This window comes from Dendrobates tinctorius, unplaced genomic scaffold (assembly GCF_039654945.1).
Source record: "Dendrobates tinctorius isolate UK_male_01 unplaced genomic scaffold, ASM3965494v1 ptg000125l, whole genome shotgun sequence".
Lineage (NCBI taxonomy): Eukaryota > Metazoa > Chordata > Amphibia > Anura > Dendrobatidae > Dendrobates > Dendrobates tinctorius.
In genome coordinates, this window is record NW_027361793.1 from 20,227,501 (window position 1) to 20,250,291 (window position 22,791).

The 22,791-nt window shown below is 48.4% G+C and overlaps 2 protein-coding genes across 5 annotated transcripts in view; one reads left to right on the forward strand and one right to left on the reverse strand.

Annotated features, from left to right (window-relative positions):
• The window catches only part of FASTKD2 (FAST kinase domains 2), a 225,369-nt gene extending 224,584 nt beyond the window's left edge, over nucleotides 1–785 (reverse strand). For 2 of the 4 annotated variants that reach the window (XM_073541909.1, XM_073541906.1), the window contains exon 1: nucleotides 702–785. In XM_073541909.1, coding sequence (XP_073398010.1) covers nucleotides 702–707 — 6 coding nt within the window. In that variant the 5' untranslated portion in view covers nucleotides 708–785. Of the gene's footprint in view, nucleotides 1–607; nucleotides 668–701 lie in introns of those variants that run through there. The other 2 variants (XM_073541907.1, XM_073541908.1) reach the window with 2 other exon arrangements.
• Nucleotides 786–1,003: 218 nt separating this feature from the next.
• Nucleotides 1,004–22,791, forward strand: part of MDH1B (malate dehydrogenase 1B) — a 301,491-nt gene continuing 279,703 nt past the window's right edge. The window contains exon 1 of the mRNA XM_073541913.1: nucleotides 1,004–1,073. The gene's annotated coding sequence lies outside the window, so the exon portion shown is untranslated. The remainder of the gene's footprint in view (nucleotides 1,074–22,791) is intronic.

A 22,791-nucleotide genomic window follows, 5' to 3' on the forward strand; every position in this document is an offset into this window, starting at 1 on the left:
CTGTATCTATTTATAGCTATCTATTTCTATATATCTATCTCTATATCTATCTATTTATCCATTATCTATCTTCTATCTATCTAGTGTTATACCCTATGAGGGGGCAGCATTATATTCTATGAGGAGGTACATTATTCCCTATGAGGGTGCAGCGTTATACCCTATGAGGGGGTGCGCTATACCCTATGTGGGGGTGCATTATACCCTATGAGTGGGGGAAGCATTATACCCTAAGAGGGGGTGCATTATACCCTATGAGGGGGCTACATTATATTCTATGAGATGGCTGCATTATATTCTATGAGGGAGGCTACCCCAACTCCTGCTACATAACTAAGACCTGTACTGCCTTATATTATACCCTGATATTAGCACGTTTTACCGCACAATTGGTGGTCTTGTATTTCTTTCTATGTAGCTACATAGTGGGCCCCAAGAATGATTTTCTCTGGTGGGCCCAAGGTGCTCCAGTCCGACGCTGGGTGCAGCACTGCCCGGAACATATAACCGTGTAGGCAGCCGCCTCCGGAGCATACAGTGGTAATAGTTGCAGACTTTGTTGCTTCCCTTGTGAGTGCACAGGACGGACGATGCGACACACACTGACCCCGCTGTCTGAGCGCTCGGCCCGGTATAACCTGCGCCCACACGTCCCTCCCGTGACTCCAGACAGGGCCGTCACTGTGCTCCCCTACACTCACCTTCATTCGACACACAGCTGGCAGAATATGCCAGCTACTAGGGCAGCGCCATTGCGTGACGTCACGTAAACCACGCCCATCACTACGGACTCTCACAAGTCAAAAGTTCTAAAAGGCGTTTTTACTTTTTACATCAGCGTTTTTTAACGAAGGAGTGAAATATAAAAAACCGCAAAGGAAAGTAGAATTTGCGGCTTTCTTTATATTTACTAATACTTGTGGCACTTCCTACAAAGAAACCAGAACGCCTACACGGGCGAATCGACGTCATCACGAGCGCCCGCCTTGTTTCCCGTTGCTTGGCAACAAGCGTCGCCTCTCCGGTGCGCACAGGCGGCTGTCATGGCGAAATTCGTTCTCGCAGGTAAAGCGGTAAGCGGCTTCTGGGGGTGCTCTTTTCCTCTGGGCGGGTGCTGACGGCCGCACATTAGTTAGTGCAATGCCGGTCATGCACCGTGTATTATGGTGAGCCGCCAGCAGGGGCGCACGGCTCCTGTACACAGTGCGATGACGGCTCATCAGCACACGGGGTTACCATGGTGGACTCCGCGTCTTTATTTATTTTTTCCTTACAGGTTTAATAACAGAAATGATCACAGTGCCAGAATACAATGTGGCGGAGCCAGGACGTGACTGTACCTGAGGGCAGCTGCACAGAGAGAAAAGCCGCACAAAAATGTCCATCAAAGTGGGCACCAAAGGGCGGTAGCACAAGGGTGAAATGACTGTGTGCCACTGATCTCACATCATGGTGACACAGATATCTGACGCTCTCCCCAGCCTGGCCCAAACTGCTCCGGCGCTTGGTAATTGCCGCTGTCCGCTCCACCCGCGGCTGTTAGAGGCACTTGGTGGCGGATTAGATCAGCCATCAAGTGTGGGGAAATATATCGGTTTTGTGTGCAAACCCACATCAAAGGCAGGGTTCACTACTGATGTACAAGTACGTGAAAGGCAGTAAAGGGGTTAAATGACTTTGGGCCCTGATCTTCCTTCAGAGCAGAGACACACATGTGATGTCCGCATCTAACACAGCTCTTTCCAGCCTGGCCGAAACAAGTGCTGGGTGTTGGAGCTGGCATCAATGAGGCCAATGGCCAATCTTCACGGATTTGAATAAGAAACTGGTGTTTTTAAAGGATTCGTATCCAAGAAGTATCGTTTCTCCTTGCAGAGATTGACATGCTAAGCATGCCGAGATGAGGAGACTTAAAGCCGCAATGGACCTCTGGGAAATATGTAAAATGTCTCTTCAGAGAGGAAGAGGACCAGAACTCTAGTGCCACCTATAGGAAGTAGCAATCCTAAAAGTCAATGCCGACTTTTATCCTAAGTCATGTGACAAGGCTCGTTAAAGGGTCGATATTGACTTTTACGATTGCTACTTCCTATAAGTGGCACTAGAGTACTAGTCCTTTTCCTCGCTGAAGAGACAGTTTAAAGGATTAGATCACTTTGAGCCACTAATCTCACACGTGACCTTTAAAGATCCAGGGATGTGCCGGGTCAAAATCAAGTCACTCCAGCCTGGCCCAAATAGGCCCAAGGCATAAGAGCTGGTATCCAAGGGCGGAGACAGACAATTTTACAGATCTACATAATTTCTGGTGAAAGGGTGGGAAAGAAAGAAAGCGCACCGATCTAAATGTAAATGTATAATTAGATCGTAGGTGAATATAGGTGGGACTCACCTTTTATAAATCTTGATATCTTGCATATGGGTCATTTTGGACCATTAGGTGTTCAAAGGTGGATATCTTCTGTGGTCAGTATGCTGCAAATCCCTGGTAGCTAATAAGTCACTCAGACCAAGTAACCACAGGAATGTTATCCAATAAACTTTATACCAGGCTATTTGCGCTCCTGTAGGTGTAGGATCCAAGGCTTCTTATTATCCAAAAAAGTTTTTAATATTTCTCAGGAAAAAGCACATACAATGCGTTTCGACAGTATAAAATGTCTTCCTCAGGTAAATAGCCTGGGATAAAATTTATTGGACAGCTCTACATAAGTAACTGGTGTCTTTAAAGAGAACCTGTCAGCAGTGGCGTAACTACAAAGTTATGGGCCCCGATGCAAACTTTCAAATGGGGCTCCCCACCCCGGGCTGCCACTAGGAATTTCGGGGCCACATACTGGCAACATTTTTGGGGCCTTCTTGAGACCAGCCCAGGCTCCATCCCTCGAACTGTCCACAGCCCCACCTCTCCCATAACTCCACCCCCACATAGAGAATGAAAGGAGCAGAGGACAGGTGTCTGATTTGCTACACCATAGAATATAATGTCACCCCCCATATTATATAACACAGCCTCCCCCGTAGAATATAATGTACCCCCATGGTATATAACACAGCCGCATAGTATATAGCACAGCACCACATGGTATACAGCACAGCATCGCATGGTATAGAGCACCCCCCTATGGTATAGAGCACTGCATGGTATACAGCACCCCCCATGGTATACAGCCCCCCATGGTATACAGCACAGCACCCCCCATGGTATACAGCACAGCAACACCCATGGTATACACCCCCATGGTATACATCACAGCACCCCCCCATGGTATACACCCCCCATGGTATACACCCCCCATGGTATACAGCACTACCCCATGGTATGCAGCACCTTGATATACAGCACAATGGTATACAGCACAGCACCCCCCCCGAGAATGACCCCACAGTTCTGGCTGTACTCACTGTTGCATACAAAAACTCCTCACCTTCTCCTCGTGCCTGCGCTGCTCCCGACTCCTGTCTCCTGCTCTGCCTGATACACAGTGAGAGCGCGATGACGTCATCGTGCACCCGCTGTGTCAGAGGCAGAGCAGGGAATGATGGGAAAGGGAGTGTCAGCTGACCCTCTCTCCCCCTTCATTGCTTTGAACTGTGCCGCCGGTATAGTTTAATGCGGTGGCTGGGGGATTCGGCGCTGACATGGTGCATCTCTGATCCCCCCTCCCGCCCAGCCTGCCCCGCTGCTAGGGCCCGATGCGGGCCCCCTCTGCTTATGGTGGCTCCATACGCCAGTCAGGGCATTAACTAATCTTCTCTTTCTCCGTGCACCCTCCCCTCATGCCCAGTGTGATTAAAGGTCAGTAAAATGGCGCATGCACAGATCAAGATATCAGCTTGGTGAAAAATTTTACTGAGCCAAAATCTCGATCTGCGCATGCCCTGCCTCCGGTGCCATTTTATTATAGGTAATCTGTCACCCATTTTTTGTGATATGATGTAAGTATATCATTCAATTTAGTGTCACATAAGCATTATAGCAGTACTTTTGATACCCCGACTCCATACCTTTGATGCATAAATACCGTTTTTAGCTCTCTTGCGGTGTAATGTATGTAAATCTCCTCGGACCGGTCCGATGGGCTGGGATTATTCTCCCCCCCCCCCCGGCTTGCTGTACGTATTGTTATCTGTGAATATCACAGATCCCGTAGAGTTGCCGCGCGTGCACATTGAAATGTCCTCCCGCGCGTGCGCAGTATGCTTTGCCCAACTGTGGGCAAAGCATAAAATCATTATTGCGCATGCGCCGGCATACGCACTTACGTTCTATGGCCCAGAATTATTTGGATACTTCCAGGCCATAGAACATAATTACGTATGCTGCGAGAGAACATTTCAATGCGCAGGCACGGCAACTCTACGGGATCATACAGCAAGCCGAGGAGGGGGGGAGAGAAGGAGAATAACGGTGACAGATTCCCCTTAAGTCCTGCACACAGGACACCAACTCACACTGCGCATAAGCCGCCCAAACAATGATGGTGACCCTGTATTTTAAGAAGGAGGCAGGGCACTGAATAATCCATGACCTATACAAAAAGCAGAGGAGGCTGGAGGAAGGGGGACGAAGAAGACCCTGCTCCCACTTCCCACCCCAAAGCACACTGGAGCACACAAGACATCATTTTCTGAAAACGTCATAAGGCGAGTATTCAGCAGCCACTGTGCGGATCCCTTCTCATCAGGTATCAGATTAATCAGCGTCACAGCACCATTGTGGCCATGCCTTTAGTTTAAAGGGTGTAAGACAGCGCTTACTGTATGTGTTGGGGAACACTCGCTTGTCAACGGGATTAAAGCACACAGGCACGTTTTTCTCACAAAACAGTCTTATTTTGGTTTATTTGGGCATCATAAACCGCACCGTAGGCCATGTTACACTTCACAGACCTAACACATAGTCCATAGCACTTCACAGTTTACGGCTTAACTCCGCAGTCACTAAACACACCGGACCTCTCACTTTGTCCCGTCACCGTGGGTGACTGCACGCTGAACAGTTCATTTTCGTCCATGGAACACAACAAACACCAACAGTCTGTTCCAATTACAGATACTTCTCTGCCGTTATTATAACCCCCTTTCTGGAGTTACAGTTAGGTCCATATATATTTGGTACAAAAGAGAAGTGGAAATCAATTAAAATGCATTGGAATACAATGCAATATATGTGGGAGCAATTGATGCAAAAAATCACGGCGTATAAATCAGGTCCAACAAGGCTCAAAGAAAAATAAATAAATGTACATAAGTGTAGGACCAATAATAAATATATGGAGCTATTAAAAAGGCTTCCACATAAAAATCCTGAATAAATATGCAAATTACAAAGATTATATTCAAAGAACCTTATGTAAAAGGCCAGCATAAATCTATAGTCGTATACAAAAATCAAAATGCAGAGTGTAAATAAACATGTTAGGAGGCATATAGATGTACAGATTGCCTACAAAGACTATCGCAAGCAGCAACAGAAAAATCCCTAACCCCAAATTGGCAAGAGTATATAAGTACGCCAGTTCATAAGCCTAGTGCAGCAAGCAAGCATGCTAAGAGTGGTGCATAGTGCAATTATAAAAGCACACAAGCTTTCTCTCCCTCCCTGTTTTTTATGCCATACTTTCTATAGGCAGCTTGTGTGCTTTTATAATTGCACTATGCACCACTCTTAGCATGCTTGCTTGCTGCAATAGGCTTATGAACTGGCGTACTTATATACTCTTGCCAATTTGGGGTTAGGGATTTTTCTGTTGCTGCTTGCGATAGTCTTTGTAGGCAATTTGTACATCTATATGCCTCCTAACATATTTATTTACACTCTGCATTTTGATTTATGTATATGTATACGACTATAGATTTACGCTGGCCTTTTACATAATAAGGTTCTTTGAATATAATCTTTGTAATTTGCATATTTATTCAGGATTTTTATGTGGAAGCCTTTTTAATAGCTCCATATATTTATTATTGGTCCTACACTTATGTACATTTATTTATTTTTCTTTGAGCCTTGTTGGACCTGATTTATACGCCGTGATTTTTTACATCAATTGCTCCCATATATATTGCATTGTATTCCAATGCATTTTAATTGATTTATAATACAATTTAATTGATTTTATGGCATATAGTTTCCACTTCTCTTTTGTATGATTTATGATTAATTGGAAATGCCGTTTTCATTGGGCAACATATAATATTGTAAAGCCTTATATATTTGGACAGAGACAACATTTTTCTAATTTTGGTTCTAGACATTACCACAATGAATTTTAAACAAAGCAATTCAGATGCAGTTGAAGTTCAGACTTTCAGCTTTCATTTGAGGGTATACACATTAAAATTGGATGAAGGGTTTAGGAGTTTCAGCTCCTTAAAATGTGCCACCCTGTTTTTAAAGGGACCAAAAGTAATTGGACAGATTAAATAATTGTAAATAAAATGTTCATTTCTAGTACTTGGTTGAAAACGCTTTGTTGGCAATGACCGCCTGAAGTCTTGATCTTATGGACATCACCAGACGCTGTGTTTCCTCATTTTTGATGCTCTGCCAGGCCTTCACTGCAGTGGTTTTCAGTTGCTGTTTGTTTGTGGGCCTTTCTGTCTGAAGTTTAGTCTTTAACAAGTGAAATGCATGCTCAATTGGGTTGAGATCAGGTGACTGACTGTTAGCGTTACGCTAGGCAAGGCAGGATTCCAGGAGTGGATCCTCTGGACAGTGGCACCGAGAGGCCCCCGGGCGAGCAACCAGGTGGGGCCGACCCCTATACAGGGACCATTAGGAGCAGGCCCAGGGGTTTGAATGCCACGGCAGCCGGTACCAAGAGGGGCTCGGGATGGACTGGAGCAAGACAGAGCACCTAGTACCACGAGCACGGAGAAAGCGTAGGGCTCGGGTGGAGAGACTGGAGTAGGACAGCAGGAGACAGAGGGAAGCAGGCAGGACGGAGCAAGGACACACAGGCACGGAGTAGGACGACGGGAATCAGACACGGGCAGGCAGGACTGGAGTAGGACTGCAGGAATCGGACACGGGCAGGTAGGACCGGAGTAGGACTGCAGGAATCAGACACGGCAGACAGTACAGAGCCAAGCACAGGACCAGTGTAGGACTGCAGGAATCAGACACGGGTGTCACGGTCACGTGTGTCTGGACGCAGCGGGTACCGCAAGGCGAGCCCATGACACGTGACCCTGGATACACCACCTCCCGTAGGGCGAATTTAAATAATAAAACGTGCAGCTGGATACACCGCCTCCAACTGGCGAATTTAGACATTACACGTATATACTGTTAGGGTCGGCGGAACGCACCAGATATAAATAATTGGAGGTGCGTTCGCCGCCCGGGGTCCACCGTGCGGTAGGTGACAAGACCGCTGCTGAGTAATGGCGGATGCACCGAAAGGTGAGGTACTGCGCTCGGGTTAACGTCACCCGAACGCTAAGTACGGCTCTGTTCACACACAGAGTCGCTAAAACAACAGAGTTGTATGAGGACGCTGGCCCTGTTTACTTCACAGGATACCCAGCGAATGACGCTGCAACCGCAGACGCCAAGAACGCTGCAACCGCAGCGCGGCAATAACTATCGCTGCTGAGCGACGGCGCCGGAACGACCGAGCACCGTCGGACGCTAGTGTGTCGTGCAGGAGGCACAGTGGCGTGTAGCTGGCCACAACCTGGAGCTGACTACCCAACAATCTGTCACCATTCGTAATAATGAGAGAGAGGATTCAAAAAGATTTAAATAAACTGGAGAAGTGGGCAGCAACTAACAGAATGGTTTTTAACAGGGAGAAATGCAAAGTACTACATCTGGGCAATAAAAATGAAAAAAGCAGATATAGAATGGGAGGAATAGGGCTAAGTGACAGCACATGTGAAAAAGACTTGGGTATACTAATAGATCACAGACTGAATATGAGTCAACAGTGTGATGCAGCAGCAAAAAAGGCAAATGCAATTCTAGGATGTATTAACAGAAGCATACAGTCTAGATCACGTGAAGTCATTATTTCCCTCTACTCCTCTTTGGTCAGACCTCATCTGGAATATTGTGTCCAGTTTTGGGCACCACATTTTAAAAAAGACATCAACAAACTGGAGCAAGTTCAGAAAAGAGCGACCAGAATGGTGACCGGTCTGCAAACCCTGTCTTATGAGGAAAGGTTGCAGGATTTGGGAATGTTTAGTTTGCAAAAGAGAAGACTGAGAGGAGACTTAATAGCTGTCTACAAATATCTAAAGGGCTGTCACATTTTAGAAGGATCAACTTTATTCTCATTTGCACGAGGAAAGACTAGAAGCAATGGGATGAAACTGAAGGGGAGGAGACACAGATTAGATATTAGAAAAAACTTTTTGACAGTTAGAGTGATCAATGAGTGGAACAGGCTGCCACGAGAAGTGGTGAGTTCTCCTTCAATGGAAGTCTTCAAACAGAGGCTGGACAGACATCTGACTGGGATGATTTAGCGAATCCTGCTTTGAGCAAGGGGTTGGACCAGATGGCCCAGGAGGTCCCTTCCAACTCTACGATTCTATGATTCTATGATTCTAACCGAGTGAAGGGGTTTCAAATGAGTCAGTCACCAGTCCATGCATCCATCACCATACACACATATCATAATATGCTACACTAGCGCATGGCCGAGCCGCCATGCGGGCTTTTTATAGCCATGCGCTTCCGGGACCTTCCAGTACTATAGGAAGGACCAATCAGATCCGACATAGGACCTGCACATGTGACCCCTGCTCTCCACTGAGAGGACAAGTTGTGGGCATGCCTAGTAGCACGGCATGAGGACTTAGCCTCGGGAGCAGTTCCCTGCAAAGCAGGTTGCGTCACCATTGCTGCACCAGAGGTGGCAGCAACATCCAGGCTCACAGAACGAGTCAGAGGGAGATGCCTGGCCAGCGGAGATTGCTGAGCAGGAGTCCGAGCAGTTGGAGATGAATGGGAGACCGCAGGATGTCTGGCTCTGGATTCCCGCTGTGCAGTGCCAGGAATCTGACGCCTAACATTACCCCCCCTCCTAGGGCCCCCTCCCCTCTGAGCCTCACTGCGCTCAAAAGCCGCGATCAGGAGCGGTGCGTGAATGTTTTCCACCGGCTCCCAGGTCCGAGCCTCGGGACCATGACCCTTCCAGTCCACCAAATAAAATTTTTTGCCACGGACAAACTTGCGCCCCACGATGGCATTAACCTCAAACTCGTCAGACGATAAGTCTGATGACCCGGCAGATGGCTCGGAAAACCGGGCCATGTGAACTGGTTTGAGGAGGGACACATGGAACACGTCCGAGATGGCCAAATGTGGGGGAAGAGCCAGACGGTAGACCACCGAGCTAAGTCGCTCCAGGACCTTGAATGGGCCAATGTATCGTGGCGCGAACTTAGGCGACTCAACCCGCAGTTTAATGTTTCGGGTAGAGAGCCATACCATGTCGCCAGGGGAGAAGCTTGGAGCAGGACGCCGGTGTGCGTCAGCGGAGATCCTTATTCTCTCCTTGGAAGCTCGGATAGCATCCTGGGTGCGATCCCAAATGTCACATGCCTCCACCGCCCAGTCTGCCACCCTGGAGTCGGTGGAAGACACAGGCATGGGCACAGGAATGCGCGGATGCTGACCGTAATTTAGGAGGAATGGGGTTTGACCGGTAGAGTCGGCCACAGCATTGTTCAACGCGAACTCTGCCCACGGCAGCAAGGATGCCCAGTCGTCCTGCCTGGCTGAGACAAAATGTCGAAGATATGTTATCAAGGTCTGGTTGGCTCTCTCTACCAACCCATTCGTCTCGGGATGATAGGCCGAGGAGAGATTCAGCTCAATGCTGAGTAGAGAACAGAGCTCTCTCCAAAACCGGGACGCAAACTGAGGACCTCGGTCACTGACAATCTTGTCCGGCATGCCGTGCAGGCGGAAAACGTGCTTGATGAACAAGACTGCCAGGCCCCGCGCTGATGGTAACCGGGAGAGAGGTACCAGGTGCACCATCTTAGAGAAATGGTCGGTGACAACCCAAATGACCGTGCTGCCACTGGACTTGGGTAGCCCCACCACAAAGTCCATACCAACCATCTCCCAGGGCCTGTCTGCTATCGGCAGAGGGAAAAGAAGCCCAGCAGGCCGCTGCCGAGAGGACCTATTCCGGGCGCAAGAGACGCATGCCTCAATATAGTCCTTGACGTCACGGGCCATATGTGGCCACCAGTACGTCCTCGCCAAAAGGTCGGAGGACCGTTTTGTCCCAAAATGTCCACCCACTCTGGACGAGTGAGCCCAAGAGAGGACCTCCGGTCGCAGACGGGCAGGGACAAATGTCTTGCCCGGAGGCACAGACTCAAGGGCAACCGGAGCCACAGTCCTCAGGCTTTCGGATGGGAGGATCAGCCGAGGCTCCTCCTCCTCTTCCTCCGATGACACCACGGAGCGGGAGAGAGCATCGGCCCGGACGTTCTTCTCCCCGGAGAGAAAGTGGAGGGTGAAATGGAACCGGGAAAAGAACAAGGACCATCTAGCCTGGCGAGAGTTTAGCCGCTGGGCTGTTTGTAAATACACCAAGTTTTTGTGGTCGGTGAACACCTGGAAAGGGTGACGAGCCCCCTCCAGGAGGTGTCTCCACTCCGAGAAGGCCAACTTCATCGCTAACAACTCCCTGTCCCCGATGGCATAATTCCTCTCCGCCGGTGTGAAGGTCTTGGAGAAAAAGAAGCATGGATGCTTCCGACCTTGCGTGTCCTTCTGGAACAGGACTGCTCCAGCACCGACAGAAGAGGCATCCACTTCCAGAATGAAGGGCTTGTCTACATCGGGGCGATGTAGAATGGGAGCGCTAGCGAAATGGGACTTAATGGTGGAGAAGGCCTTGGAGACCGGTTCCGACCACAACTTGGGATTTGCACCCTTCTTGGTGAGGGCTACCAAGGGTGCTACCAAAGTCGAGAAGTGGGGGATGAATTGGCGATAATAATTTATGAACCCCATAAAGCGCTGCACCGCTTTGAGAGAATGAGGTTCCTGCCAATCCATCACCACCTGTAGCTTGGCAGGATCCATGGCCAATCCCTGGGCCGAGATGATATAGCCCAGGAAAGGCAAGGACTCCTGCTCAAACACACACTTCTCCAACTTGGCATAGAGGGAGTTCGCCCGCAGGCGATCGAAAACTTTGCAAACTTCTCTCCGGTGGGAGTCAATATCTGGAGAGTAGATGAGGATATCATCCAGATAGACTACAACCGAGGTGGTAAGCATATCCCGGAAGATATCGTTCACAAAGTCCTGGAAGACGGCCGGGGCATTACAGAGCCCGAAGGGCATCACCAGGTATTCATAGTGCCCATCCCTGGTGTTAAATGCCGTCTTCCATTCATCCCCATCACGGATGCGAATCAGGTTGTAAGCCCCCCGCAGATCAAGTTTGGAAAATACCCTCGCTCCTCGTAGCCTATCAAACAGTTCTGATATCAGGGGCAGTGGATATTTATTCTTAACGGTGATGGCGTTAAGACCCCTGTAATCAATGCAAGGACGTAGTTCCCCACTCTTCTTCTGGACGAAGAAGAATCCCGCCCCCGCTGGTGACACTGACTTCCTAATGAATCCTCTTGCCAGATTCTCCCTGATGTACTGAGACATGACCTCAGTCTCCGGGAGAGATAGGGGATAGACTCGACCCTGGGCAGGCTCAGCACCAGGCAAGAGGTCAATAGGACAGTCATAGGGGCGATGCGGTGGAAGGGTCTCCGCCGCCTTTTTGGAGAACACGTCTGCATACTGCCGATAGTGTTTGGGGAGCGAGGAGAGATCAGCGGGAACCTCGGTGGAGGCAACCTGAACGCACTCCCTCAGACATCTACCCTCACATGACTTACTCCACCCAATAATCCTCCCTGAGGACCACTCTATATGGGGGGAGTGATACCGCAGCCAGGGAACCCCTAGAAGTACCTGGTCAATACCCTCGGGCATGACGAGGAGGGATATCGTCTCCTGATGAGACGGAGCCACAGAGAGTACCAAGGGGACGGTCTGGTGAGTTATCTGCGAGGGTAGAGTGGTGCCGTTTACCACTCTGACGGTGACTGGTGTAGACATCATAACCAGAGGTATAGCGTGCCGTTGGGCGAAGGCTGACGACATAAAATTGCCCTCCGCCCCGGAATCCACGCAAACCTCCACCGCCAGAGTGGAAGAATTAAACCCAAGAGTCCCCTTAAAGGACAGCTTGGAGGAAAACGTCGCTGGCTTTAGTGCGCCGCCTCCTACGGCCACTAGGCGCGAGCGTTCTCCCTGCTGCTGTGGGCACCGGTTGGCGAGGTGACTGGCCTGCCTACAAATATGACAGCTCATAGGAGCTCGAGCGGACCGGAGTCTAGATCCCTCACGGGAAGTCCCCTGACGCTCGGACGTCCCCCGATCGGGGGATTCCAGAGGTCTAGAAAAACAAAGTGCCAACCTAAACCTCTGCCTACACTGGTCCCGTTCCAACCTTCGCTCGATGAAGCGAAGATCGATTCGGGTGGAGACAGAGATAAGCTCCTCCAGTGTAGCGGGAATCTCCCTGGTGGCCAGAGCGTCCCTCACATGGCCAGCCAAACCTCTCCAGAACGCCGGAATGAGGACCTTATCTGGCCACTCTAATTCTGAGGCCAGCGTCCGGAACTGGATGGCGAAGTGACTGACCATGGACGAGCCCTGTGACAGTGCCAGCAGCCGGAGCGCGGTGTCATGGGTGACTCGTGGTCCCAGGAAGACCTGTTTCAGAGTGTCTAAGAACCGCGAAGCACCCTGCACCACATGATCACCACGCTCCCACAGCGGTGTTGCCCACTCCAAAGCCCTGCCCGATAGAAGGGAAATAATAAATCCCACTTTAGCCCGCTCGGAGGGGAATCGGGCGGCCAGCAGCTCTAGCTGTATAGAGCACTTGCTTCCGAAACCCCTACAAGCTGCACTATCACCCGAGAACTTTTCGGGCAGCGGGAGGTGGGACAAAGTCGGGGCAGGGATGGCAGTGGTCACACGGGAAACAGCCTCTGTGGCTGCCTGAACAGCGACTGCAGTAACATCCGCAGCTGAGGCTGAACGCTCTAGAGCCGCCAACCTGCCCTGCAGCTGCCGGATGTGCTGCAGCAGTCGCTGTTCATCCGCCATTACTAGCCAGACCCTGGCGCTAGTGTAATGTTAGGGTCGGCGGAACGCACCAGATATAAATAATTGGAGGTGCGTTCGCCGCCTGGGGTCCACCGTGCGGTAGGTGACAAGACCGCTGCTGAGTAATGGCGGATGCACCGAAAGGTGAGGTACTGCGCTCGGGTTAACGTCACCCGAACGCTAAGTACGGCTCTGTTCACACACAGAGTCGCTAAAACAACAGAGTTGTATGAGGACGCTGGCCCTGTTTACTTCACAGGATACCCAGCGAATGACGCTGCAACCGCAGACGCCAAGAACGCTGCAACCGCAGCGCGGCAATAACTATCGCTGCTGAGTGACGGCGCCGGAACGACCGAGCACCGTCGGACGCTAGTTTGTCGTGCAGGAGGCACAGTGGCGTGTAGCTGGCCACAACCTGGAGCTGACTACCCAACAATCTGTCACCATTCGTAATAACCGAGGGAAGGGGTTTCAAATGAGTCAGTCACCAGTCCATGCATCCATCACCATACACACACAGCATAATATGCTACACTAGCGCATGGCCGAGCCGCCATGCAGGCTTTTTATAGCCATGCGCTTCCGGGACCTTCCAGTAATATAGGAAGGACCAATCAGATCCGACATAGGACCTGCACATGTGACCCCTGCTCTCCACTGAGAGGACAAGTTGTGGGCATGCCTAGTAGCACAGCATGAGGACTTAGCCTCGGGAGCAGTTCCCTGCAAAGCAGGTTGCGTCACCATTGCTGCACCAGAGGTGGCAGCAACATCCAGGCTCACAGAACGAGTCAGAGGGAGATGCCTGGCCAGCCGAGATTGCTGAGCAGGAGTCCGAGCGGTCGGAGATGAATGGGAGACCGCAGGATGTCTGGCTCTGGATTCCCGCTGTGCAGTGCCAGGAATCCGTCGCCTAACATATACAAGTCTGGAAACCCCGCCTCCAGTAAGGCGAATTTAAATAATAAAGGGGAACCTGGGAAACATTAGCAATGGTGGGCCCTGCGATAGGGAATAGGGAAGTGGAGACCTCCTGAGCTCCCCTGAGCCAGTGTCCCTGCACTCCTAACGTTCCCTATGCCGGTTCCACACCGGGTGACGCACGCGTACCTCAAACCCTGACTCGCCCTGACCTAAACCCTCACTAGGGAATTGGAAGGTGTGGAAACTAATCCCACCACTGCACTAAACACACATGAGGAAAGATGACAAAACAGGGGAAACACCACTTAGCTTTGCTCTGTTGCGTACGCTCCTAGCAACAGAGCCCACCACCTGCGTGCATCTTCTCCTCCACCCGGATCCATCACCATAACTGGATCCTTCACCATAGTGCAGCCTTGGAGCAGAGTCTACCACCAATTGCAGAAGTCCAGTAACAGAGTCCCAAAGATGAGTTCAGCTCCTGCCCAAAAAGTCAAGCATGCTTGAGTCCAGCTCTCAGCAACGAAGTCCCGCATGCTGAGTGCAACTCTCTCCATAGGCACCACTCCACCAAGCCATGCAAGCACTTCCTGCCAACACCATAAACTGTGACTCTACCACGCCATGCCAGCCCTTCTTGCAGACCACATAGCTGCCACTCGTCCCCCCTGGCTGGGCTGCGCAGGACTCATGTTCAGCTCCTTCCTCACCCCAGGCTTCCTTCCCAAATGAACACACAATCAATATCACCAACAATGATTGCACACACCTGACTCTTTTATAGAGCCTAACACCTGATTTGTAATTAAGTGCACATTAAACCAAAGAAACTAAAGTGCACTACCGCTCACCACCACCGGGGCAACTCAGAATGAACGACACCACGTGTGATAATTCTAATGGCCACCGGGGGCAATCACATCACTTTGGCACCAAGCCAAATGAAAAAAAATTCACTTTATGCATTTAAACTGTCAGATCCACCTTGGATCATGACAGTACCCTGTTATGAATGAGTCACCGGAGGAGGAAAAAAACAAAATGCAAGCTAAGTCCAGAAAACCGGAGAGGTTGGTTGCTAACGGATTGCAGACCCCTGATCCTATTCACACAACTAACAGTAGCCGTGGAGTGTTCCTACGGTGATCCTAGACACCTCGTCACAGCTGGAGAACTACATAAGCCTAAAGAAAGAAAGGGGATATCTAAACTGCCCCAGAGCAGACCCCAAAACAATAGACAGCCCCCAACATGTATTGTCGGTGAAAACAGATGAAAACACAAACACAGACAGAAAGACAGGCAGAGCAAGCGATGGGGCCCAACTAACTAGATAGGAAAGGACAGAAAAAGATGCTAGCTGCAATCCGCAAAAACCCTACCAAAAGAATGTCCCAACACGTCTGATAAGAAAAACGGCCCTGAAGTCACTAGACTTCAAAATTCCTATATCAGCACTCCGATATATTTTGAAGACAGAGCAAAAGAGATTTAACCAATCAGGAACAAAAATGGAAATTCAGCAAAGCCCCAGCCGGGGCTTGCTGAACACAAAACTAAGCAAATCAGAAAAAATCTCATGGAACAATAACAGAGCAAAGCTTAGCTTTCAGAAGACAGGAACTGAACTGGAGGCCAGAGGTCAGAGCAGAGAAATCACCAGCAACCTTACAAGGGCGGCCGCAGCCTTATATCCACTCAGAGATTCCAGATGTCCAACCGCAATCCAGATGACAGATTTCTCCCATCCAAATCAGTTTCACCACCTCCTTTCACCAGCAGAGGGAGTTCATCGGACATCAAAGGTGAACGAGAAAATGAGCTCACAACAGTACCTCCCCCTTGAGGAGGGGTCACCGAACCCTCATCCACGCCACCAGGTCGATCAGGATGGGCCCGATGAAAAGCACGAACCAATCTTTCGGCATGAATATCAGATGCAGAGACCCAAGAATTATCCTCCTGGCCATAACCCTTCCACTTAACCAAATACTGGAGTCTCCGTCTAGCAAGACGAGAATCCAGTATCTTCTCAACCTCATATTCCACATTACCTTCAACCAATACAGGGTCAGGAGATGCCACCACAGGAACTACTGGCTCAACAAACCTCTTCAACAGAGACTTATGAAACACGTTATGGATCTTAAATATAAGAGGAAGAGCCAATTGAAAAGAGACCGAATTAAGAATCTCCAAAATCTTGTAAGGTCCAATAAATCTAGGTTTAAACTTTGGAGAAGCCACACTCATAGAGATATTCTTTGGTTCAGCAGCATGTGAATGAGCAAGATAGGCGGAAATTCCCCTTACTTCAGCAGTAAGCTGCTCCACACGATCAGACAATTGCTTAATCTCCATTAAGAAAAAATTCCTCCTACGGCCCCAGAGAAAAAGAGGAAAAAATATACATAAAAAAAAATTCTGACACTTTTTTTTTTTTTTTTTTACAACTCTTTCCTGCTATTGAGTACCCTAGAATCTGCAGTATGGCTGGTGATTCTGTTATGAATGAGTCACCGGAGGAGGAAAAAAAAAAAATGGAAATTCAGCAAAGCCCCAGCCGGGGCTTGCTGAACACAAAACTAAGCAAATCAGAAAAAATCTCATGGAACAATAACAGAGCAAAACTTAGCTTTCAGAAGACAGGAACTGAACTGGAGGCCAGAGGTCAGAGCAGAGAAATCACCAGCAACCTTACAAGGGCGTCGGCAGCCTTTTATCCACTCAGAGATTCCGGATGTCCAATCGCAATCCACCTGTTCAGATGACAGGTTTCTCCCATCCAAATCAGTTTCACCACCTCCTTTCACCAGCAGAGGGAGTTCATCGGACATCAAAGGTGAACGAGAAAATGAGCTCACAACAGTACCCCCTCCGTAATGAGGGGCCTCTGGACCCTCAAGACAACTCCTCATTAGGGAAACACCTACAGCGGGGACGCCCAAATCCTGAGTTCACCCCACCACTACCTGACACTTCAGGTTAATGACAAACGCACTGCTGGTATTGGCAATACATGTTCTGGAGGCACCACTCATCTCCACAGCACCGACCTGGGGATCGAGTTTATGTATGTGTATGTTTGCTATGAGCTGATCAGACTCCACAACACACTTCCACAAGATGTTTTTTGGTGGCCATTCATACATGCTTGTTCACACACAGGTCCGGACCTGAACGTTTATTGCCACACATTCGTTAGTCATATTTAGAATCATAGAATCATAGAATCATAGAATCCTAGAGTTGGAAGGGACCTCCTGGGCCATCTGGTCCAACCCCCTGCTCAAAGCAGGATTCGCTAAATCATCCCAGTCAGATGTCTGTCCAGCCTCTGTTTGAAGACTTCCATTGAAGGAGAACTCACCACTTCTCGTGGCAGCCTGTTCCACTCATTGATCACTCTAACTGTCAAAAAGTTTTTTCTAATATCTAATCTGTGTCTCTTCCCATTCAGTTTCATCCCATTGCTTCTAGTCTTTCCTTGTGCAAATGAGAATAAAGTTGATCCTTCTACAATGTGACAGCCCTTTAGATATTTGTAGACAGCTATTAAGTCTCCTCTCAGTCTTCTCTTTTGCAAACTAAACATTCCCAAATCCTGCAACCTTTCCTCATAAGACAGGGTTTGCAGACCGGTCACCATTCTGGTCGCTCTTTTCTGAACTTGCTCCAGTTTGTTGATGTCTTTTTTAAAATGTGGTGCCCAAAACTGGACACAATATTCCAGATGAGGTCTGACCAAAGAGGAGTAGAGGGAAATAATGACTTCACGTGATCTAGACTGTATGCTTCTGTTAATACATCCTAGAATTGCATTTGCCTTTTTTGCTGCTGCATCACACTGTTGACTCATATTCAGTCTGTGATCTATTAGTATACCCAAGTCTTTTTCACATGTGCTGTCACTTAGCCCTATTCCTCCCATTCTATATATGCTTTTTTCATTTTTATTGCCCAGATGTAGTACTTTGCATTTCTCCCTGTTAAAAACCATTCTGTTAGTTGCTGCCCACTTCTCCAGTTTATTTAAATCTTTTTGAATCCTCTCTCTCTCTTCTCTAGTATTAGCTATCCCTCCTAGCTTTGTGTCATCAGCAAATTTAATCAGTTTACCCTCAATTCCTTCATCTAAATCGTTGATAAAGATGTTGAACAATACAGGGCCCAGGACAGAGCCCTGTGGTACCCCACTTGAGACATTCTTCCAACTGGATGTGCAGCCATTTACGACCACTCTTTGGGTCCGATCACTAAGCCAGTTATGAATCCACCTAACAGTTGCCTTGTCCATTCCATACTTAGTCATTTTTTCAATAAGGATTGTATGAGAGACTTTGTCAAATGCTTTGCTGAAGTCAAGATATACTATATCTACAGCATTTCCTTGATCCACCCAATCAGTGATACCGTCATAGAAGGAAATTAAGTTAGTCTGACATGACTTATTAGTTACAAACCCATGCTGACTCTGTTTAATCACTTCATTCTTATCCAGGTATTGACATACATGTTTAATAATTTGTTCAAAGATCTTTCCTGGTATAGAAGTCAGACTCACCGGCCTATAGTTGCCTGGGTCCACCTTCTTCCCCTTTTTGAAGATAGGAACAACATTTGCTCTTCTCCAGTCTTCTGGCACTTCTCCTGTTCTCCAAGAATTTTCAAAGATTATGGAGAGGGGTTCAAAAATTTCTTCTGCTATCTCCTTCAGTACTCTGGGGTGTAATTCATCTGGACCTGGAGACTTGAATTCATTTAGGTTAGCTAAGTGTTTCCTCACTATCTTTCTGTTTATAGATATCCTGGATTCTTCTATTCCCTTAATAGGACAGTGAATAACAGTTGATGTTGCATTTCCTTTCTGAGAGAAAACAGATGCAAAATAGGAATTTAAAAGTTCAGCCTTCTCAACATCCTGTCTTACCATTTCATCATTTTCATCCTGTAAAAATCCTATAGCATCTTTGACTTTTCTTTTACTTTTGACATATCCCCAAAATCCTTTATTATTGCTTTTGACATCTCTTGCAAGCCTCAGTTCATTTTCAGCTTTAGATAATCTGATTTGTGCCCTGCAGGTTCTGCAGACAGCATTATATTCTTCTTTAGATATGCCTCCCTCTTTCCATTTTATAAACATTTTTTTCTTCCTTTTTAGCATGTGCTTAAGTTCTGTGTTCATCCATCCTGGTTTCCTTAAATGCTTCCTATTCTTCCCTCTTTTCGGAATTGTTAACAACTGTGCTTTGAGAATTTCATTTTTCAAGATTTCCCATCCTTCCTGGACATTTTTGTCTTTAAGGATATCCAGCCATTGGATCCCTCCAATTCTCTTTCTGAATCCCTTAAAATCTGCCTTTCTGAAATCTAACCTTGACGTCTGAGTCTTCACAGGTCTTCCACCTCTAGTAATCCAAAATTCTAAAATAGCATGGTCGCTACCTCCTAGGGTCCCAGCCACTTTTACCTCCTCAACCATTTCCTCCCTGTTTATAAGGATTAGATCCAAGGTAGCAGTTCCCCTTGTTTTCTCCCTTACCTTTTGGAAGATAAAGTTGTCAGCAAGAGAGGATAAGAATTTCCTTGACCTGTTAGTTTTGCCTGAGAGAGATTCCCAACAAATGTCTGGATAGTTGAAATCTCCCATGACAACTATGTCATATTTTTTGGAGAACTTGGCCATCTGATGCATAAAGAGTTCATCTATATCTTCGGCTTGCACAGGCGGCCTGTAGTAAATGCCTACAATGGTGTCCTTTCCATTGTTCTGTCCTTGTATTCTTACCCAAACAGTTTCCACAGAACTCCCAGTCTCTGAAGCTTCAATCTCTGTGCAGATATACGTGTTTCGAACATACAATGCGACACCCCCTCCTCGTTTATCAAGTCTGTTTCTTGCAAATAAGTTGTATCCTTCTAGTCTTGTATTCCAATCATGTGTATTGTCCCACCAAGTTTCAGTGATTCCAATTACATCATATTTCTGTTCCTGTGTTAGTAGTTCCAATTCTCCTTGTTTGTTGCCCATGCTTTGTGCATTAGTATAGAAACATTTTAGTTTGTGATTGGTTTCTCTTTCTCCAATATTTTTATTAATTAGATTCTTTCGTCTTTGTTCTTCCTTTCCACTTCTAATAGCAGAGTTCTCAATAGCATTTGTCAGGTGTATGGCTTTTTCTGGTCTTTTGCTTCCCTTCCCATGTTGTTCTAGTTTAAAGCTCTCCTTACAAGTGTAGCAAGGTGACTTCCAAATACATGCTTTCCAGTCTTCGTAAGGTGCACCCCATCTCTAGCAAGTAGTCCATCGTATAAGTAGTTCACTCCGTGATCCAGAAATCCAAATCGTTGCTGACGGCACCATCGACGTAGCCAGTTGTTCACCTGCAGAATCTTATTCCACCTCCTTGTTCCATGGCCATCCACTGGGAGGATGGAAGAGAAGACCACCTGCGCTCCCAGTTCTTTCACTTTCTTGCCTAAGTCTTCAAAGTCTCTGCAGATTTCCAGGTCGTTTCTTGCTGTGTCATTTGTCCCCACATGTAGTAGCAGGAATGGGTAGTCATCTGTAGGTCTGAAGAGTCCTGATATCCTGTCAGACACATCTTTAATTTTTGCACCTGGAAGACAGCACATTTCTCTTGTAGTTATATCCGGTCTGCAGATAGCGGCCTCTGTTCCTCTCAGCAGGGAATCCCCCATGACCACCACTCTCCGTTTCTTCTTCACAACATTTTTCTTTCTCCATCCAGGAGGACTCTGAGGGCGTACAAGGTTGCTGTTTGTTGGCAAAGTCTTATCCTGATGTATTTCTTCATCGTTTTCCTGCGTGAGAGCCTGGTACTGGTTCCTGAGCAGTATGGGTGCTGACTGCCTCCTGATCCTCCTGCTTCTCTGGGTCACATGTCTCCATTCCTCTGTTTCTTCAGGTGCACTTCGAATTTCTTCTCTTTCTGTAACATGAAGAGATAATTCTGCTCTGTCCAAGAACTCTTCACCTTCCTTAATGATCTTCAACGTAGCTAACCTCTCTTCGAGATTTTGCAACTTTTCCTCCAACAGGGACACAAGCTTGCATTTGTGGCATGTGAAGTTTGGCTTTTCCACTGGTAAATCTGTGAACATGTAGCAAGAAATGCAGCTCACCAAATGGCTCCTGGCCTCTTCCATCTTGAGATTTCTTAAAAACGATGAAAGATGAGCGAAATATCGGCGCGCGGTTTTTCCAATTTCCTCTTTTCAGCTGCAACGGCCAAAACCCAGTGATCGTTGAGCTCGCGGAGACTCTTCACTTATCCCAGAAGGCACTGGGAATATGCAAATGATCTCCTCAAGACTCTTCCCCTGGTTTCTCCCAGGTGAACTCATTCTGGACTCGACAACAGAGGCGTCCCCCTGTGCCACAACACTCACACCCCCCCTAATCACCAAGGGACACCATCCTCCAACCCTTTCACCATGAGGTCTGCGCCTTGCAGGGTTGGTTAATGGCGAGGGTTGAGATTTGTTCCCACTCCCCCACAGCGCACCTGCTGCTCACACCTGGAGAAGGGACCGGGATATGGAGGAAATAAACACTCGCTGGTCGCCTTCCTCCACACGACCAGGAGGGGGTGGCTTCTTCGATGGTATTGAAGATTTGGCGTGAGCCCCGCGGACTATACACCAGTCTGCTCACTACAGGGACGTACCCCTTCACCTTGGGGAACCCCAGACAGCACCATGGGGACACCAATTCCACCCACCTGTCTGGTTATGTCCGCCTGTATGAACCAGTCCCGCTCCCCAGCAGCGACTCTAGGGGGCACTTTGCCAGAGCCACAGGAATATGGAGGAGAAATACACTCTCTGGTTGCCTCCACACGGCCAGGAGGGGCGGCAATGGAGATTTGGTGTGAGCCCCGCGGACTATACACCAGTCTGCTCACTACAGGGATGTATCCCTTCACCTCGGGGAACCCCAGACAGCACCATGGGGATCACCAACTCCACCCACCTGTCTAGTTATGTCCGCCTGTATGAACAAGTCCCGCTCCCCAGCAGCTACTCTAGGGGCTTTTTGCCAGACCGCAGCCGCCATTTTGATTTCCTGGTTATCTGAGCAGAGGCCCCAGACCCTGATAACTGCTGCTACAGCGGCTCTAACACACCATGCCGCTCCTCACTCACCTCAGTGAGGCCCGGCAGCAATTACTCACAGGTCTCCACATGGCCAAGGCTCACCAGAAAAAAAAAATAGGGTGGGTGATAATGTCACGGTCACGTGTGTCTGGACGCAGCGAGTACCGCAAGGTGAACCCATATGACACACGTGACCCTGGATACACCGCCTCCAGTGGGGCGAATTTAAATAATAAACACGTGCAGCTGGATTCACCGCCTCCAACTGGCGAATTTAGACATTACACGTATATACAAGTCTGGAAACCCCTCCTCCAGTAAGGCGAATTTAAACAATAAGGGAAACCTGGGAAAACATTAACAATGGTGGGCCCTGTGATAGGGAATAGGGAAGTGGAGACCTCTTGAGCTCCCCTGAGCCAGTGTCCCTGCAGCACTCCTAACGTTCCCTATGCCAGTTCCGCATTGGGCGATGCACGCGTACCTCAAACCCTGACTCACCCTGACCCTAAACCCTCACTAGGGAATTGGACGGTGCGGAAACTAATCCCACCACTGCACTAAAACACACATGA